General features: G+C 37.6%; 1 protein-coding gene across 15 annotated transcripts in view; it reads left to right on the forward strand.

Annotated features, from left to right (window-relative positions):
• SEMA5A (semaphorin 5A) overlaps positions 1-21601 on the forward strand; it is a 318019-nt gene that overhangs the window by 98574 nt on the left and 197844 nt on the right. For 14 of the 15 annotated variants that reach the window (XM_069004052.1, XM_069004056.1, XM_069004053.1 and 11 more), the window contains 2 exons: positions 2383-2581; positions 20219-20318. In XM_069004052.1, coding sequence (XP_068860153.1) covers positions 2449-2581; positions 20219-20318 — 233 coding nt within the window. In that variant the 5' untranslated portion in view covers positions 2383-2448. Of the gene's footprint in view, positions 1-2382; positions 2582-20218; positions 20319-21030; positions 21157-21601 lie in introns of those variants that run through there. The other variant, XM_069004062.1, reaches the window with a different exon arrangement.

The raw sequence follows: 21601 nt of genomic DNA on the forward strand, positions 1-21601 counted from the left end.
CGATACCTCCAGAGCACAAGACATCAGACCTGTTGGCATTTACATCTTAGTCCTTAAGTCCCATGAAGGTAATCATCCTTTTTGTAATGAAAACCAAGGCATCCATACCTGTGTACATATTTAATATTTGGATGAAGAGTAGTGGTGCTTTTCTTTCTTTCTGGAGAAACAGGATTATCTTTCTGTCGTGTTCTGAGTAAAGCTGGGTTTTTTTGAAACTCGGCTGTGATATGGAAGCCTGGTTACATAAAGACCGTGAAGCTTCATTTACAGCCAAGGAGACAGAGAAAGCTGTGATTTCAGTACAAATGTTTCATTCTTGTTTAATTCCTTTCCATTATATTCACACATTTATGAGTATTTCTGAGACCTTCAAAATTAAAAGAAACAAAAGGGGTTTTCTTTGGTGTTTTTTTTTTTGGTTTTTTTTTTTTTTTATAACATGAAAGTACCATATTCCTAGGTGTTGGGATACTTGCTGCTGTACTGTGTGCAAGAAAAAACAGCTTTTGAGACCTTCATGAAGCTATTAGACCTTCATTTTGCTTCCTAAATGTACAAACGTAATCTTACAGAAATATGAATTAGAAGTATCTGTTAGTAGTGTATTTGTATGATCTGTAAGTTAGGAATAGGAATGCTATAACCCACATAAACTGGGTGAATTTGTGTAAGAATAGTGCATAATACATTTAAATATCAACTTTGCAGAAAATGGACTATCAAACATTGGAACAAGTGCTTTATGCACTACATGCTTCAGTACCCAGAATTTCTATGAACAGATACTGCCTATTGTGAGCCACAAGCAATTTGTAGGGCCACAGTCATACTGGTACATGACATCATAAGATACTACTTAGGAAGGTAAGACTATGAATTTAATTGCCTAGAAGCTTCCTCCCCTTTTTTTCAGTAACTGAAAAAAATATAGCAGAGAAGCTAAAATTGACTATTAAATGTACTGCTCAGATGTATTATGTCTTTGATCTATTTATTTTAGTTTAAATTAGTGAGGGTTAGAAGTGTCCAGGTCTAAGCTGGAAGGCAACTAAAGATGGCAAAATAAGGTGGTAAGAGAAGAGCAGTTTCTGTTATGAAGGCTGGTGCTAGTAATGTTAGGGACCAATGTTTACTGTCCATCCTGCCTTCTGAGTGTAGCTTTTGAAACACACTGCTGTTATTGTGGAGTATCCTTGCATTAACAGCCCTTTGTTTTATGCATTTAGGATGTTTATTTTACACAAATAGAAAGTTTACACCTTATTAAACGGCACACTATAATTCAGTGAGATCAAACATATTAGAAGTCAAAATTGCTGATTTTCTTTTCCTAAATTGCCCCATAATTTATCAGAGTGACTTTTCTGCGTTTATGGAGCTGTCTCAGATCTCTGGTCTTCCCTCATGAAAGGCAGTGATGTCTCCTATCTGCGTGTTATCAGCATGCAAGCCTGTGTGACTCAGTAAAGCTGCTAGTGGTGAAAGTTTCTTTCGGGTTGTGTGATGAGGTTGTTACTGCTTGGAATGTTTTAGTGATAAAACTAAAGGAACTGGGTTGGATCTAAAATTATATTGACACTGTACATATTCTGTTACTTATTTAGGTGTCTGGTTATTGGATGTTTCAAAAGATCAGGGAGTTGAACTTCAGCTTTATTCTGATTCTGAATGAAAACATTGCACTGTCGATTGGTAGCTTAGTTTTACTAAAAAAGGGGTCTTCATCATTTGAGTCTGCAATTCCCAGCCTTGTCATCAGTCTTGGAAAATGGATGGGGACTAAGCCAGTGTCAGAACCAGTGATGCTCACTGCTATAAAGCAGAAATATGTGTCAAAGCATTGAGGTGAATCTTGTCCTACCCCTTTCTGTGGTGTTACATACAAACTCTACAGAAAGGCAAAAAATACATGCCCTAGGGCTGTTGTTCTCTCAAAGCAGTCATTCACATGAGGGTACAATTCCTTTTCTACCTTGTGCTTGGAAGAAGTCAAAGCATTCCTTCATCTCTGAGGAAAGCAGGGCAAGAAGCAGTGGATCCAAGTGAACAGGGAAGATGATTTAAATATGTTTTTTCTATCTAAGAGGATAAAATAAAAAATGTTGGAGAATATTCTTTTCCCCACAAGTTACAAAATAAAAAAGAGGGAGTAATGAATATCAGTTTTTTAATCCTGTTTGGTGATAGATTGATTTTCCTAAATTAGGTAACTGATGATAGGTTTGTGAAGTAATTTGAGGAGCAGCTGACAGCATACTTTTGAGTAGTCAAATGCTACACAGAAAGAAAGCAGTGTTGTTGTGTTTTAAATGTCAAGAATTGTCTAATTTTTTCTGTGGTTTACTCTTGTTCTTAAATAAGTTTCTTTGAATTCTCCAGGTGCTTTTCCCACATGAGTGCAAGAAGAGTAGATAGTTAAAAGAAGTGACTGCTGTGGAGGACAGCATGACCACCATGAAAGGAAGCTGCCTCCTCACACTGCTCTTGGCAGGACTTGGGGTGTTAGGAATATTGGAACCAACAACAACAGAAGATACCCACTGCCACAGAGCTGAGCATCCAATTATTGCATACAAAGGTAAGATGTAAGTGACAAAAATCTTTTCCAGGAGTAGGCTGGAAATTGTGTAATCACTTCATGGATTGTGTAATCACTTCATGGAAACCTCTGCTTTTAATGTAGAATGTCATGAGAAAAATAGGTGCATTCAGTGCTGTTAGATAAAAATCCGGGCTGTATTCTATGGAAATTAAATACAACTAGGCTTTCAAATCTTGTTCAGAATTTGTAACTGAATGTATCACTTAAATGTGGGTGACTCATTTTCCTTTGTGATTAAAACCAGACTGTGCTGTTGCATGGAGTTATTCCTTTCCAAGTGCCCAATTTTACATGTGTACTCTTAATTTCATGAAGTCACTCTTGTCCCCTTCCTTCACCCCGTCTAGGCCTTTCTGGGTGGCAGCTCCGCCCTCAAGCTTATCAACTGGTTCTCTGAATTTGGTGTTATCTGCAAACTATACAGAGAGTGCATTCTATTGCCTGCCCTTCTTGATTAAGGTGTTAAACAGGACAGGTCCCAGGATCAACCCTTGTGTTATTCCACTTGTTGCTGGCTCGGGTGGAGTAAGGGGTGTTGAACATTTGCTCTCTAACTGGTAGTTCTGGAACCCCTTCTGCTAAACAACAGATGCCTTTGATACCTTAGTTGTGATATTGAGTCCCTCAGCATCACCCAGGTCTGCTGCCGCTAGGTTACCTGTCCAAGTCAGCAGCAGGCTGATATTTTCCCTGTTCAACCTTTAATACCTGTTCAACCTTTAATCCCTGTTCAACCTTCCATTACTACTGGAGCAGTAGAAGCTGTTTCACTTGTCCTGACATTCTGTGCGAGTTGTAACTCCCACTGAATTTTGTTTAACCTGGTGTAATCCTTGCATGCCCACATGGTCTTTCTAAATTCCTCCTTGTCCCTGCTTACGCCTGATACACACAGACTTTTTGCATTGCTGCTGCACCACGAGTTCCTTCCTTCACCAGGACAGTCTCTTCACACATGTGGTTGTTTGTCATCTTGAGTATTGGGGTGGAATGTTGAGGAACAGTTGGAACAAAGTGAAGAATACTTGGAGAATATTTTCTGTAAAAAGCTGACGCAGTTAATAACCTACCTGACCTTTTTTTTGTTTATTTGAATTGAGATATTTCCATTAGTGTCACAACTTAGAATGAGTTCCAAACAGTTTGTAGTTATGAGGATGTAGGGATTAAGATGTATTCTATTACGTACTGCATTCCTCCTGTTTTTCTAAGAAAGCACATGTGTAAGTTTTTTGTTTCAATGAATTAGAATTTATTGAATTTTAATTGAAAAAAGATTTGTTTCCATTCTTTTCATAAACTTAGAGAAAATAGTGTTGTGTTTTTTACAGAAAGTGTTTTGTTCTGGAATTTTAATGGTTTAATAATAGTAATAGTACCAGCTGTCCTGTTCTTCAATACACTGGAGAATGAACTCTGTACTCAGAACAACAAACCATCTGTGTATTGTGAAGGAGGGACCTTTATCACTCACTTATTGATGGGCTAAATAGTGTGAGTTATTCTGATGAAATATCTGGTTTCCTTAGCATTCATATTGTGCGTATAATTTAGTTTAAAATGCTATTCTTTATCAGAACATGCATACACAATATTGTAAATTAAAGTAATTAAAGTAGCTCAGTTAAAATTATGGCACTTAGCTTTTTAATTTCACAAACGAAGAGATAACTGCATGTACTTTTTGGTTTTGTATATGCAACTGTGAGAGAAAATAATTGAGACTCATTACCAGTCCTATGTTCTAGGAGTTGATTAAAAATGTGTCGTTTTATGAATCTAATTCAGCCACTATTTAGGAGGGTTTCTTGAATTGAGACTTATCCTGCCTTCTAGACTTCTCTTGTTCTCTGTCATATTTAATTTCTAGTGATGTTCTTCCAGTTCTAAGTCACTATGCTAAGGCTTTTTGGGGACAGAAGCCATCTTGTTCCAGTTGCATCTTTTGGTATAGCCAAAGATAGTGTCACACTTAGATTTTACTGAACAAAGCCTATTTCTTTTTGCTGTAAATATATGTGGGAAATAGAATTATAAAGAAACATTTATGGTCAGATTTTTACTACGAGATCTAGTATGATTTTCAATGCCAGAGTTCCGCTTGACCTTTGTGGTAAAAATATCATTAATTAGTACATGTCCATGACATACCGTAGCCTTTATGAATGGACATGTCTTGAAAAATATTCTGACAAGCTGTAGTTCATACTTCACACAATAATCTGTTGGGAGTCCTTAGTAACTATTACAACAAACATCTAGAAACATATTTGCAATGCAGTATCCAGCATGTGATAGCTGGGTAACCTAGTTGGTGCGGGCGCATGGCATTTGACTTGGAGTTGCAGGATTGCCAGTTAATGGAAAAAAGAAGTTTTGAGACCCCAGGAAAAAGTTCCTGAGAGGTTTGTCTTTGATTCTGCATGTTAGGAATGGATTACTTGGGGTATCAGAGTGTAAGAAGAGAGATGTGTGTGAGAAGCCACTCTCCGAATGAATCCTGCAATAGGGGTTGGCAGGTTTCAACTAGCCATCATGCTGATATCCATATTCTTCCTGTGACATTTGCTGACTTCATGAATGCCTATAGGAAAATGCTCTCTGTATTTATTGATGTTATTAGTGCTGCTAGACCAACATCGAGTTGAGAAATCAATTTGTAACAGTTAAAATCCCTTTGAGTGCTGCATTAATGCCCTACTCTGTAAAGTCACCTAACAGAGCTAAATACTGTGTGGGATGCTGAACATCAACCAAGGCTGAGTGCTATTGAGTGGTAGGTACTTTAAAGCTTGTAAACTCAGTACTAACTTTACAGAGATATCAACACTTTTGTTTTATTTATGACTGATCAAAGCCTTTTTTTTTTTTTTTTTTCTGGTAGTTTCTGGTATGCCAAAGTAGCAATGTACTTATTTGATTTGTCTTCCTTTGAGAGGTATGGTAGATGGAGTATAAACTATTAAATAAAACTAATGGAGTGAGAGTCTGGTGTAGTGTATGGATGAACAGCTGCAAAAAAAACCAATAAAAAGACAAAATAGTCCCCAGGAGTTGTCACTGTGAAACATGGTAGAGGAGTATATCTCCTGAAAGAGCTTACTTTCTTTCCCATTGCCCATCAAAAATTGCTCACATAGGTGATGATTCTGTCAAGCTACCTTGTGTAGAGATGCATATAACTGTTTCTAGCACTGATTTTTCCAGCTAAATAGTTTTTAGTTGAAGACTGTGATATATCTTCTGATAGTAAATGGCAAGAATTTCACCCGCCAGTTGAGAACTTTTACTCAAGTACTTTGTTTGTGGTGGAAGAGGAAAAAGAAGATGCAGTAGCAGGAGATGCACACACTTTGAAAGGATTTTTGACGTGATCTAAAAGCTTTCATTTTATGTCTTTCATACACAGTGTTAATAACCATGTTGCAATTTGTTTATCTGCAGAATTAATATTAGGACTGCATAATGCACCTTTTTGCTCTCCCAGAATGTATAAATAAGAAAGTCTGCTATAGATCAGAAAATGTTGGCACTTCTAAAATTTCTTGTCATAGAGCTTCCTTAAACTAGAATAAGGCACTTTGTGTCTTCCTTGGAAGCTGGAAATTTCCTTTTCTCATAAATTAAAATTGTTAGGAACTATCACAGAAAACAGATTTATATAATATATATTTATTTATTTATATAAAATAGACCCGCAAGCATTGGAGGGATTGACAGGATCAGCCCAGGAATGTTCAGTTCGTGTTTCATGTGGTGAAACTAACTGATGGTGCATGGTCCCTCTATGACATTCCTTTCTCTCTCTCTCTAAGGAGGAGACTGCCTCTAGATGTGCAAAAATGTGCTAATCTGTTGAAATGCAGGCTTAATAACAAAGTTAAAAAAACCCAAAATCTGTCTGCATGTTACATGCATCTACTAAGAATTCATCAGCTATACTAACTAATTCCAGTAGTTGGAGTCAAGGGGTTATAAATCAAGTGTAACTTAGAACTGGGTGAATGGAAAGAAGGTGCAGGTTACAGAATGGATACACAGAGACTCAGTGTGAGATCCTTGATCTTTACACACATTTCCATATGTTTACAATATGAAAAGAAAGAAATTATGCTTGAAATAGCATAAGAGTTAAGAGAGATAAAGGGTTTAAATAAGCTACTAATTAAAAATAGTCTTACAATTTTATTTCTATTAAATTTTATTTTATTTGGATATACTTTTGTTTGCATGTAGATATGAAATGTTAGCTCTGTAAGTGTATTAGGGTTTACTGATGGTCTGCTTCTTGGAAAAAAACCATTCCCTTATTATAGTAAAGGAATTATACTGTAGTGTTTAATCTAAACAGTTAGAAAAGGCTGTAAAAACCACGTTTGCTCTATGAGACACAATGATGCTTTATAAAGGTTGAACTCTTCTTAAGCAAAAAAAACCCAAAGCAAAACAATTGACTGGTGTAATGTTTGTCTAAATATTTCCAGCATTTCATAGTCCACCTGCTCTACAGAACCTTCGTTGTAGCTCTCTGTGGACCTGACATTTTATTAGATTAAAAAAAAAAACCAATACCAAAAATGAAAACAATCAACAAAAAGAATAAAAGTAGTTACAGTGGCAGCTTGTTTCCCCAGACACACACACATTTGCTGAACTTGAAACACCAGACCTGTCAAAACTCAGGTGAAGACTCGTTCTGTAGACAGACCCCATCCTTGAGGTAGAACTGAAGGAGCTGTCACAACTGCTCAGCAGTGTGTGGGTGAGCTGGAAAAAAAATTGACCTAAATCCAGTTTCAGCTGTGAAATTTTAAGTGTTGACTGTCCTGCAGTTTACCTGCATAAAGTTGCTTTTCTATCAGAAGTAAAGTGCAGTTGTGAACTTGACTTAATTGGTACTGAGAGAACAGCAGAGAACATTTGCTCTGGGGCAAGTCTCATTCTTCTAGGCTCCCGTAAAATAATCAGAATTTAAAGTTGTGCTGTCTCAACGAAAAACCATCAATTTACATAATTTTAGAAGCTATATTTAGCGATAATTTAAATACATACTGGGCTGTAACAAAGTTATCTGTTGAATAAACATGCTTAAAAATAGCATGTCTCAATCCATAGAAGAAATGAATTTAAACCCTTCATTTCAGCTTGAGGTTAACCAGAAAAAAAAAAAATAGCACAGTTATTTTTGATTCCTTGGTTAGAGAATCCTAAGAAATATATTATCTTAACCTTATTGTCTGACCACCACAGAATTCCCTTACTTGATGTTTGTCTAAGTAATATAGACTCAGTGCATTGCTCTGCTCATTTTGTCCTGTGGTTTGTGTACGGAGTGCATGCACTTAACATGTGCCAAGAGGAAATAATATGTGGGCTGAATGAAGAAGGATAAATGGCATATGAACTTGTTTTTGTTTGTACTCTTCTCTTTCCCCTAATCTTGTTGCAAGTTTTCTTTTAAACTCAATAGTAGTCTACTATGCTGTTTAGTTTTTCCTTCTTTTTCCTTCTTTTTCCAGTTTTTCATAAATATATTTCAAAGACCTCCTGCCAGAAAGTGCAGTGGGATTAAGGTGTATTCCTTTCCATTCCCTATCATCTTTTGGGTTTTTCCTTAAATGAAGATGATTCATCAGTGAAGAAATGTTGATTGCTAGATATTGCAACTTTGGTTTGTCTAGATGATAGGGCTACGAGATTGATTGTGCTACCTTGCCAAGAACCAGCCCCTCTTAAGGAGAAAAATAATTCCTTGACCAGTTCCATTTTTTTTTTTTTTTTTTTAAATTGAGTCATGTTTGTCTTTACCTTTGTATAGGAGATTAAGCTCCTGCTATGGAATGGCAACCTTCAACTCTTTACTGTTAATGAAGAAAATATCTTTAGAGATTGAAGGTTACTATCCTCCTATATTTCCCTAAATCACCCCCTGTCATTGGTGCCCAGTCCCATAAAAATGAGGAAGGGGCAGGGGCTGAATTCTCTAAGGAAAGGACTTGCATACCAGCTACTTTTTTCTTTCACCCTGAAAGTGATCATGTTTTTAGCACGCATCAATTTACAATTGTTTTAGCATCCCAGTCAAGTTCTGGACCTTCATGTACTGCTAATAATTTTCGTAATTTTTGATAAGATAAAATTATCAGTGGCTACAATGGCTAGTGAGCTGTGCAAACATGTCCTATGAGCCTTTCCATGGCTGATTTGTTCCTTATTGCCCTAATGTGGCTATTTAGAGCATGTGCAGTTCTCTGGTTGTTAACAAAGCAGCAAAATGAGTGAGAGGCTCTTGCTGCATTCTACTAGCTCACAAAGTGGGCAGATGGAATTAAAATCTGGGGTTTTGGTACGTTTTGTTTTTTTTCTTCTTCTTCAAAAGAGCTGCATTTTTTGCTAAAAGGTTGTAAATCATCCAAACTGGGATATGTTAAAGAAACAGATCAGCAATCAAGAAATAGAGTTCATAAGCAGATGAAGTTCTGTCAGGTTTTTTTTGTGTGTGTGCTTAAAGCAAGAGGGAGCACAATATTGCTCTGACTTTTTTCTATTTTATTTTTTTTTTTCCCACCAGATAGAATTTCAATTTTTTTCCATAAGAAAAGACTGGAGAAAAGGGGGCTCGGGTGTGACCTTAACATGCTCTACAACTGCCTGAAAGGAAGCTGTAGCCAGATGTGGGCTGATCTCTTCTCCCAAGTAACAAGTGGTGGGACAAGAGGAAATGGCCTCAATTTGTGTCAGGGAAGGCTTATATTGGATATTAGGAAAAACTTCTTCATTGAAAGCATTGTTGAATGTTGAGCCAGGTTGCCTAGGGAAGTGGTGGAGTAGCCATCCCTGGATGTATTTGAGATACATGGAGACATGGCACCTAGGGAGTTGGTTTTGTGGTGACCTTGGCAGTGCTGGGTTAACAGTTGCTGGATGTCTTAGTGATATTTTCCAACCCAAACTATTCTCTAATTCTAAGTATCCTAGACTGCTAGTTCAGAAAAGATGTCAACAACTGCAGTTACTGGCCATCTGATCCTGGACAACTTTGTTTTCATACTTGGTAGTGACACAGTTACTGGAAATACTCATTCCAGTGGTCTTCCCTTCCAGATCTTGTGCAGTGTTTATGGGGCCTGTGTTGCAGTCCCTTGATGGCACCTGCTGCCCTTACTGCCTATCACTGAATGTCACCTTCTGCTGCCTTTTCACTTTGGCTGAGAGATTGGGGAAACCCTGGCCCATCCTTGGGCCTTGCTTGGAGCTCTAAAATTTCCAAGAAATCTTAAGAGGTGGGGAAGAAAAACATTAGTTAATTTTTTTTTTTCTTCTTAGTTTCTTAAATAACCTTACCAAGCCACTTTCTGTTTATTGCATAGATTGGGTGGAAATAGAGAACCATAGCCAGTGCTTCTTCAAAGTGTTTTTTTTTTTTCACATGCTTTCTTCCCTGTCTTCCTTCTGTGGCAGTGTTTGCCTGCTGTTGACAAGACTGTTGGACCGTGGGTAGCAGCTGATTTTGTGCAGCTGAGCATGGTAGATGTTACGTGACAATTCGTCATATTCAGGCTGGACCGAACTTTAACTTGTCGTAAGCTTGTCTTTCCATTTCCAGTGCTCACTTCAGATTTTGTTTTGGTGGATTTATCACTCTTTTGTACCATTTCTGAGAATTAGGAGGTGACCATGTTACAACCAGCTCTACAGTAAATCAACTAAAGTAGTTGTTAATAGTGGCAAAACCCTGGAGTTTAACAGTGCCTTTTAGAACAAAAGTAAGTTCTACAAAGAGAAGTGTTGATAGTAGTGTTGTGGTTCTTCCTTTTCTTTTTCTTGCTTGTTGCTTTCTTTTCTTTTTTGGCTTTGGGGCATCTTTTTGTTTTTGTGGTAGAGGAATGGAGGGGGTGGGGAGTATATTCCTCTTTGATCTCCAAACTCTTGCAAAGATTAGTGTCAGGCTTTGCTCTCCACACCCTTTGTGTTACAATATGTCTTATTTTGTTGAGTTTTGTGTTTTTTCATGAAATATCGTCAGACATGAAAATATTTTATGTGCCCATAAAATTGGGCAGAATTGATAGGATCGACAAATTTTATTTTGCTGAAACAATGTAAATAAAAATGTTTAGTATGTTCATATGACAACATAAGTAAGGATGCATTGTTGCAAGATGGTCAATTCCAGAAAAAAGTCTTGCTAATTGAAGCATAGATATTTTCAACAAAAATACCAGGGCATAACTGTCTGTGGGCAGTTGGCTTTATGTTTCTGCTCCCTACAATACATGTATTAAAATTGAGCAGATTTCTTTACAAAACTCTGTCTTGAGACTAAATACTGATTTCCCATAACTATACGACATGATTTCCTTCAAAGTGAATTCTTTGGCTGGCTGCCAAAGCCAGCATGTAAGTGTTAAAATGTGAAAGATTAAACCCCTCTGAAGAGAGTGCATGACTAAGGATGTCAAATGTTTTTCGTGGTCGGTCTGTCCCTCCGTCACATTCAGGAAGATTGGCAGCAGCAGCACAGGGGCCACAGCTGGTAACTGTAAGGAGTAGCTGCTCCCCCTGGGAAGAGCATTAGGGCTCTGTGCTGGGTGAAGTGTGAAGTCAGTGGTTTTTGACTCTGCTGGTAGCACCGAAACCACTTTTATCTAGGTGGGGGTTCAGTCTTTTTTCCCTTACACTTTCTTATATTTGTATGCAATATGTGTGTTTGAACAATGAAGCATAAACAATTCCAAACTCTTGTTCAGAAAAATAAGAAATAAGTAGGCATTGCAGCAGATGTTCCTGTCTCTTCCCTGAGGGCACAGACAGTCAGAACCCAAATTCCCTTTAATTATCCCAGTAATAGACATATGCACACACATAAGAATGCAGCAATATGTACTTCTAGCTGGGGGAGCTCTGGCAGGGCAAAGAAAACAGGAATACAGGCTAGATTTTAGACCTTGAAGGTTAGAGTGGATTGTAAAAACAGGTGAGGGAACCAGGGCAGGGCCACTGCTGTGACTGCTTCTACCCTGCCTAGAGAGCAGTAGACAGGTAGCTGGGGCAGCCACTTTGTGCCTAGTGACAGAATCAATGAAAGATGGGAGTAGCTGGGCAGAAGGAAGTAAGTTTACCATAGCCTTCAGAAAGAAATTCAGGTTTTCACAGTTAAAGTCAAGAAACATGAACTGTAGGAAGTATGCTTCATTTTCGCCTTTCTCCATTAATAATAAATTACTTACAGCCCTGCCTCATTACCTCCAAAATTGTTCTGAAGCTGTAATAGCTGTTCATAAAATGAATGTGCAGTAAACAGGTGGTGAACTTTCTGGAAAATATCAAGAGGTTTATGGTCTTGGGATTTGTTTTATTATAAATGATTTAAAGTGGAGGGGAGCGCGAGAAGCTAGCAGAGCTTCTAGATAACACTAAATATAGATATTTATTTCTTGGCTTCTGCAGTTCTCCTTGTATGGAAAAGCAAGCTTCAGGACTGTATTAACTTGTATTGGTTAGTAGAAGGAAGGCAGGTGACTTGTTTATGTGATCTAGAGACCTCCAGAATACTGCATCTTGAAAGGGATCTGTAGTTTTGAGGTTGCTTTGTCTTTTTGTTGGTTATTTTTCCTTTTTCTTCTTTTTTTCTTCTCCCTTCCCTATAAGCAAAGATGAGCTCTGAACTGCAGATGGAGATCTGACATGTTTTCATGTTTCCAAAGGAGAACCAAATGTAATGTGGTAAGACTTAAAAGTGGAATCTTTTAGTTTGTGGTTGCTGATTTAATCATTCTGGGCAACTTTGTAACTTCATCTTTTCCTTTATAGAGGATTGGATTGCATTAAATAACTCTGCCTAAACAAAATTTTTATTTTTTTTCCCTGGCGGGAAGATGAGATGTTTTGTTTTCTTATATCTTCCTGGATACCTGTTTTGGAAACTGTAGAGTTCCTACTGTCTAATCACTAATTGTGATTATAGACATATAGACATTCTGTGTCACTAATAGACACAGAATGTCTATATTTTTCAATGAATTATTCAGATTAAAACATATTCATAATTTCTATAAGAAATATTTTTAATTTTCAATTTTATTAAAAATAAGGGATTGACTAAACATATAAACATATATTTTCTCCCGTCCCAGTTATGATGTCCACATACTCTGTACACAGCCCTGGTATAAATGAGTTCTGTATTGCAAGTGCAATGTCTTTTTCATTGAAGTGCAATACTGAGTACAGTAACAGCTCCATCTGTCATAATCCTTTCATTTTACAGAAAAGCATAAAATGGTGTCGGGTGATGTTGTTTTCTTGTTGTTGAGCTAGTGCTCTTGTCCGCATATGTTGTGTTCAGCCTGCTTCTGGTGTACTCCATTTAGATTGTTGGAGCCTTCTGGTAGCACAGACCATTAGATCTGTTTACATCCATGGCCCTCCTTAGGCCTGACATATGGATGTTTGTACCTTATCCATGAAAAAGTGGACATGCCAACTATGTTCTAGTAACGGGTGGACCAGGAATTTTGCTGGAACATTGAGCTAGGATTGTCTTCTCACTTTTTACTTTTTCTTCTAGAAAACATTTGTCTCTTTCTGTGAGGTTTAAATGTTAGAGATTTGCTTTTTCCATGTTTGTTTATTTGGCTAAGGTTCTCAATGCAGTAGTTTGTTCTTCTTGTGTATGAAAAATTACAGAAAAAGCACCTTCCTGGTGCCTTTTAACTCATCCTCGTGGTGTATATGTGTGCCTAGTACTTTATACCATGTTACTTGGGTATTTTCTTGCTCCTTCTATGTAACTTCAACTCTGGAACCAAAATGAAGTGTTGGTCCTACCTTTAGGCTCTACTATTGTAGGATGCATTAATAATTGTTTTGTCTGCCCCTGCAATGCATACTAAAGGAGGACAGCATTAGCAGCCATGTAAAAAGAGTTAATGAATACCCAGAGTGTTGACCCAGGGCTGTAATTGTATTGGGTGTGCCAGGCTTTGCATCCCATAGCACCTCTGGATGTACAACCTAGGCAAGGGTCACTCTACAGAATCTCCCTGTGGGATTTTCTCCAGTCCTCTTGTGGAGTAAATCTCCACAGCATGGGCAAGCCAGTCACCATGGGGATGCAGTTCTGCAGTGAGCATAAGCAGACTGCATAAGCAGTCAAGGTTGTAAAGCTCAGTAGGGATATGGTCCTGGAAGCAGATCTACCAACATAACGCTGCCTATAGAAAGCATATGTCTGCAATGAAAGCTTTTGGAAAAGCAGCCTGTAATGGGCAGGCCTTCTCTGCTTTGCAGTGAGCTGCTGTCTTCCAAGTGCTTGGCTTCTACTACGGGCCTTATGGAAGAAGAGCAGGACAGATGTTTGTGCTTAGATTTAGAAATGAGTATAGTTAGCATATTGGTTTTGCTGGAGTATTGTAACCCCTAGAATAAATCTTTTCTGTAAAAGATATCAAAAAAATATTTGCTGTGTTAATTATTGTTGTTAGATGAGGGGGTTTTTTTGTTTGTTTATGATTTCTTGGTCATATCTTTGATTTTTCTTTCTCAAAAGAAAAAGAAATTTTAATGATTTCATGGTTGATGCATCCAACAGGAATAAACCCATTGGGAAAAGTCTGCTCTGGCCTGTTTAGCAACAGAGCTGAGCTAAGGTTAGAATAGTGATTTGGTTCAAAGTAAGGAAAAATAAAGCATGACTTTACAAGTATGTAAAGACTTTATGAGTAGATAAAGAATAACGTGCATTTGCATGGGTTTACACACTTTGTACCAGTAACAGAACCACCATAGTTGTAGTGGAGCTTCACAGCAGCCTGAGGAGTTTGTTCAGGTGCAGTGTAGGTTTCTTTCCATTACAATGACAACCACTCAAGTCGTGATGCCTAATCTAGAAGTTTGTTTGCAGCTGTGTTTTCAGAAGCTCACCTGAGGGAGAAAACCACCTGTATATGATATTTTATATTGTCATTACATGTTTGTAGCTATAGCTGCTTTCTACCCAGTATTGACTTTTTTTTTTAAACTTATTGATCAAAATTATTTAAAACATGGAGTCGTTGCACAGAAATGCTGAGCAACACATGCCTTGAATAAGTTCTAGAAAAATAAGTTATACTTTTGACAAACTAGGCTTTAGCCCCTTTCTGATAAGCAGGGGTGTGAATTGTGATTGGTTTCAGAAGTAATACAGCTGTTCTTTTGCTGAACTTTCTTGATGGAGTCCTCTTTTTGTTGGAACCTGTGGAACAGTGTTTGCACGTATTTCCTTTCTTCACTCGAGCTGTGGTGCCTTTTTTCCTTTCATCTGCAGTGAGTCAATGACTTACCAGCAAGGGTGTGTTTAGTATATTTCTGTGAGGAGAAAATACAGTGTAAAAGAGGTAAGAAAGACTGGCGATTGGAAGTGTAAGAAAAAAGTGTAGACAAAAGTGAATCATAAAAGATTCTGCAACAGGCTCTGTCATACCATTTTTCTTGCCTATTTTCCCAACATGGAGCAATGCTTGTTATCCTGAAGTGGTTCTGAGTGAATTTATTATTCACAGATATATTTACAATATAATGGAATTTTAAAATGAGAACTTAACAGTCATGCTGAATTGATACCAATGTTGTGCAGAAATGGCTGAAGAAAATCTTGTTTTTCTCAAGTCTTGTTTTAAGATAGAGACTGTGGAGTCTTGACGTCACAGCAGAGCATTTTCAAGCGCTCCTAACTGTGTCCTTCAAGCACAAATGTTGCAAATAAATCCCCAGACAGGACACACTGAACAGGTGGATCTCCTCTTGCCAGCCCTGACACCTTGCTTAATAGATTTCCTCTGGGGTTAATGGGGCTGTCACCAGGGCACCGGGGGTGATGTAACGGAGGCAGTGTGGCACATCCCTGGAGAGACTTCTGACATGTCTTGCTGCCTTTGAAGAGGATCGTAGTGTAACTTGAGTATCACAGGAAGAGATCTAATTTAGGCTAAAATTATTATACAGCTTCAGGAAGATGGGATTATTGTATTATCCCTAGATTAGATACATTTAATTATAAAATAACTTTAGCATGCAGAAATATATTCTAATTTTCTTCTGATAAGATTAGTGAATTTGTCGTACTGATGCCACCCAGAGACTTCTGTTAATATTGCAAATCTGCTAGTTTTCAGCTGTGGTGTTATTGTTGTTGTTGCTGTTACTGTGGTGGTATGGTTGTTGTGGTACTATTATTATTATTGCTATTGTTGTTGTTATTTTGCTAACAGGGTTTCTTCAAGAAGGTGCTACTGTGCATATATTTAACTTTGTGCTCACTATTTTCAGAAAGGACACCATGGCATGAGGTGTCACATACATACACCATAAACACTACTGAAATTTTTAATATCTGTGTTAATTTTTAAATGAAATCAGGAGGTCTTTATTGTCTTTTGACTTTGTTATTTGCCAAGTTGTATTATTATTAAAGATCACTTCTGAATTTGGTTCTAAACATGACACTCTATTCCTTGTAAGTAATTTCTCAATTTATTTTACTGTTTACTGTAGCTCTACTTTGAAGTGCTGAATAATGAAACTTAGGTTAGAGACAACTTTGCAATTTCATTTGCAAAGAACTGTAGAGCTCAACCCTTGGCAAGTCCTTGGACAATGTAAACCAAACAAGCCATGGCCTGTTGGGCAGATACTAAATTTAAAGTAAAATAGAGACAGATTTCTGCTCTTTCAGTTTGTTTTTTTTTTTTAATATGAGTATCTAATGTCCTTCTCCCCAGCTTTGATAGTTACCCTCCTTTGTCTTTAAACCTCTTGAGGAGACTTCCTTGACCTTTCCTAGGAGCTGAGTGGAATTTGGTGTGTTTGCTTTGCTGTTGATTTATGAACCACGACAAACTTTGTTTTATATTAAATCTAAGCTATTAACCCTCACCTCCAAAACCTGAACCCCCCCAGGAAAACCCATAACATGTGATTCCCAGCGTGTGAAAGAGAGCTGTAGCTTTCTCAGATTTTTTTTCAACGTCCATCTTTTAGTTCCATGAGAAAGCGTTTCTTTTGGGAATGTTTTTGAGTTACAAGGCCTGAAGATTTCAGTCCTATAATAACAATAAATTTTTTTTTGTTTGTTGCTTCTAAGTTAAAGTATGTCTTGAATGTACCTAAAGGACCTAGTGTGTGTTGGTGATCAGCTGTTGTCATGACTGCATCTATACCATGATAGTTTTCCCTGGACAGCTTTAAGTCCTAGACCAATTCCTGCAGAATGGCAAACATGCCTATGTAGCGTTAAAGGAAAAACAAATCCAGGCTGAAGGTGTGTTTCAATAAGTGTTTTCAGTGTCAGGTGTAAGAAGAGAGAAGTCAATAAAGGGCGTGGTGTTTTTACTGTAATTCACATGAAGTGAAGGCAGAGGAAAGGGAGGGGAATGCCAGGAAGGGGAGGATTAGGATTGGAAAGGGTAGGGATGTTGCTGTTTGTCACCTGTGACCAACAACGCAATCAGGTTATGTGTTGGCAAGGCAGCTTAACTGCCTTGCACATTTATTTATTTATTGTGCTGTTGTAGTACACAAAATGTACAGCTATGTTGTTGTGGAAAGTTTGTCATGTTGCATCTGCATGAAAACCACTAATAAATTGAAATTATTGCTTCTTACTACTTTACCCTTACAATTTAATTGGAAGAAAAATAATTTATAGGCCTTTAATAGCTAATTATGAATTTTTGTCTCTAAGGAGATAAGTCATAGCAAAACTAAAAAGTCTTGTTTCACCAATGGGTTTTGAGCTAGATTTCAATGTTTTGGTGAAAAGAAGTTTAATTATTCTATTAATTAGTTACATAAGCTTTAGTGTATTTGGGTTTTTTTGGTTGTTTTTTTTTTTTTTTTTTTTTTTTTTTTTTTTTTTTTTTGCAGGCGCTGTTTTTTTTGTTCATTTTCCCTTACGGAAGTATCATGAAGTTGTAGCTTTATCTCATAAATGCATATTTCTGTGTGACACATGCTGCCACAGTGACACACAAGAGAGAGTTTCAGAGTGTTTTCTGGAAAAAAAGAGCTCTAGCAGACATTTGCTCTTCCTGACCTTATTCCCTCAAGCAAGAACACTGCTTAATGCAACAAAGACAGGATAAAATAATTTATATTTTGGAAGGGAATTGGATTTCAGAGAGATTTCTTAGCAAGTCCTCATTCTTTTTCTCTAGCCTGGGCTTGCCTTGCCCTGCCTGTCCCCTGCTCCCTTGCTCCAAACCAGGAAGTGGTCTCAATCACCTGCTTGATGTACCTTGAAGCTTTACTGTGTCTTGCTGAGACAGCAGGACAAGTGGAAGAGAATTGAGTCTTTGAATCTCAGTCTTCCCTGTGCTCTTCTGGCACTGCAATACTTCTGTGCACTGAACTGTCCCTGGCCTCCCAGGCTGTGGGGAGCCACTCCTCTCCTCTTCTTTCAGAGGACCCTGGGTCTCACTTGTCCTACCAATATGGAGCTGAGGTAATTCCATTCTCAGCTGCTTGCCTTGTCTCTCTTTCAGAGACTGATGTTTCCACAGTGGGTCAGACTTTGTTTTTGTTTTGTTCTCTCTTTTTTGGTTTGTTTTTTTTTAATCTTCTTTCTCCAGTGAGATTCTTCATGATTTACCTCTGGATTTCCTCATCTTCCTGTCCTACCTAATTTCTTAACTTTTTGGAACTTTGCAATTGGTTGTTTCATATTAAATGCATGATTGAAAAGTTAAGGTTGCAAAATCAAGTACAAAAAATTTAAGAAACACCTCTTTTATGCTTGCCTGTGTAGTCTTATATATGTATTTAAATAAATATAGATAAGTAAGTATATATAAGGCTATACAGGCCTGTAATGTAGATGAGTGTTTTTCCTCCCTCACAATCCTGCTGGGTTCTCTGCACAGCATCTGCAGTAATAGCTGATGGTAGCTGTAATCACAGTTATCTAATATGTGGCCACATCCCCTTTCCCTCCCAGTGTTTGAATCCTGGTGTGAGCACCTATCCAATGCAGATGGAAATCAACAGTGAATTTAACTGCAAGTACTGCAGAACAAGTACAAACTGGCATTGCGAGCCTGAAATTGCCCAGATGCATACAGACTGACATTAAAAATGCAGAAGTTACTTTCCTAACATCCAAGTGATTCTACTTCATAGTTCCATCTGTTTTTCCAAAGTGTATGATGATACAGCTTCCGCACAGTGCATTTAATGGTTGTCTGCAATGGCTGAACACGTTTTGACACAGAATAACATTTTTCTCTTGGGCCCATGGATAGCTCTCTTGTGCTAAAACTTTAAATTAGGAACAAATCATCCTGAAACAGGCACCAGACATGGATTATTTCAACTGAGACATTTGCGAAAGCAAAAATATGCTCATGGGTGAAGAAGAGAGCTTAGAATGTATGTTGTTAACCTGAGCTGCAGCTGATGATAGCAGTATCAAAAATTGCACTTCTGCAGCACCCTCAGGGGGATTGTTTTTGACTCCATGGTCTAAATGGTCATGACCATGTGCTCACCTTTGGTCTTTTAATTGACTGTTTCACATGTGTAGTCTTCAAACAGACAGTTCCAAAGCCTGTTGTGCTGTACACACATAGCCCTCTTCACCTTTCACGTAAATTCCAGACCACTGCTTTGTGACTACATGAAAAAAAAAAAAAAAAAAAGCTTCAGTCAATGTCCTGGGAATTGCAGAACTCTAGAGGATGAGGTTTTTGTACAACTGGTCTTTGTTTTTAGAGAGCCATTTCTATTGTTACAGCAATTTTATGTATTCTGTGTGTAATTTAAAAGAAGTAAAATTAAAAAAAAAAATCTTGCTCTGTTCCCAAAATACTGTGCTTATTTAGCCAATCTGTTGTGTGTCTAGTTAATGATATGAATGGAAAAAAGATCTACTAGTAATGAAAATATTTAAAGATTTGATTTGCAACTATTTATGTATATTTAAGTTTGAAAGTAGGAATAAGTTTGTATTCTGAATACAAGTAATGCCCCTTGATGATTTTCAGCAACTCAAATGCTTGTCTGCACTACTTAATGTAGCACTAAATTGGTCTGAGAAAGGGAGGTGAAAACAGCAAGGTTCAATGAATGTCAAGCATTTTTCCTTTTTCATCCCTCATTTCTCAACCTTTTTATTGTGAAAATGATGAAAAGTCAAATTTGCTTGTTTTTCTCATTGCTTTTTTACTTAATCAGATCCTTTTTAAAAGAAAATAAATAACTAAATAGCTAACTAAAAAAACCCTCTAGTCTTCAGCTGCTTTTGATGCATGGAAATTTCATCTACCTTTGCTAGAGTATGTACCAGTGAATTGCAGTTATATTGTGGTGTTTTCCGCTTTACCCGAGGAGGAAAAACAATTCAGGACAAAATATGGATACTTGATTCAAATATGTATCAGGTGGCTGCCCTATATATTTTGCAGGCCTGTATTATAAATTAAATGGCATGGTGGTGAAAGTCTCCTATGTTTCCTTAGAGGACCATAAGGAGAAAACTTGCAGACCCACACAAAATATCTGCAAATTTAATGGTTCACCTGATGTATTACACCTATAACATTTATAGTAAAAGTTGTATTTCTTGATTGTTTTTAGAAATTGCCCCTTGGCTACACGTGTTCAAAGCAGAAGATGCTGTGGACTTCTCACAGCTAACATTTGACCCAGGACAAAAAGAGCTTATTGCTGGAGCAAGGTGAGAAATCTATTTTCCTTTTTGTGTTGCACCAGATTTTGTTCTTTGTTGATAAGCAATATTTAGCCAAATTCCAATATCAGTGTGCTCTTGTGTGACTCCCTTGCCTTCTAGCCCCATTAAACTGAATGTTATGTATGTTTATTTCTCTTATCCCTGACCAGAGTTAAAAGATGGACTGCCTGCCCGGTATCAAGGTTCATAACAGCTTACACTATCCTAATTTTTCGGAGGGCTGTCCTGGATACACAGTCTTTGGGTGCATAGGGTAGAACAAGCATGTGACAAAAGTTGCCATTGCATGAAGCATAGGATGATCCCAAATTTGGCTACAATATGGCTCTTTGTGTTGGGATGTTTCTAATAATTATTCACTACAACGCCAGGAGCGATCTGCTCAAGACTGCAGAATTAGTGGTAGAGTTGGTGATAGTCACTGTTTGCACAGCAGGAGAGCACCCTGCAAGCTGTGATCAACAGTGACACTGTCGTAGATCTCAACATTGAAGCACTGACAGTTCTTGAGTACTATTTTTTTTTCTCTCAGCATATGAGGTTCAGTAAAACAACTTGGCTGGCCAAAAAAAATTTGACCATCTAAACTTATCATTCTCACCTGCCTTCTGAGTGTATTTTATTTTTGAACTAACAAAGTTCTAGTCACTTCACTTGTCTGTTAGGTTTAGCATTGGAATATATTTCTGTTTCCCAGTTTGCTCCTTAGCTGAAAATGAGATTCAAAATGCAGAGTCATAAAATGCACCGCAAGAAAACTTTTTTCCATGGGCCAGTGGAAGTTGCTTATCTACAGGAGAAAACTTTCTGAGTGTGGAAATAGGTATGTGTGTGTATATATATATTTTTATATCTTTAGGCCACATGAAGTGGGATATTCTGTGTCCTCGTGTTGATTTTTCAATTCTGTAAGCTACCAAATGAAACGAGGTGTGAGGTTATCAACTGGTGCTACTCCATGAGGACTGTCACCCTAAGAGTTCTGAGCCTCTCCCCAGCCCCATGGAAGTGAGTGTTGGATCAGTGCACTCTGTACAAATATCCCAATAGCTGTTCAAAAAGAGAAAAGAATATTTTTCCCTTTTTCCCCTCCTTCCTCTCTTTTTTTTTCCTCTCCATACTGTTAATCTGGGGTCCAAATCTGAGCAGAAGTTAAGCTCATTTAGACTGGTGCTTTTGATGAAGACTTTTGAATCATTGTAGGATAAGCTTTGTATGATTTTGTTGAATAAGCAGTGACCACAAAAAATGTCAGCTGTAATTCTGCT

The sequence above is a fragment of the Aphelocoma coerulescens genome, chromosome 2, assembly GCF_041296385.1.
Source record: "Aphelocoma coerulescens isolate FSJ_1873_10779 chromosome 2, UR_Acoe_1.0, whole genome shotgun sequence".
In the NCBI taxonomy this organism is placed as follows: domain Eukaryota; kingdom Metazoa; phylum Chordata; class Aves; order Passeriformes; family Corvidae; genus Aphelocoma; species Aphelocoma coerulescens.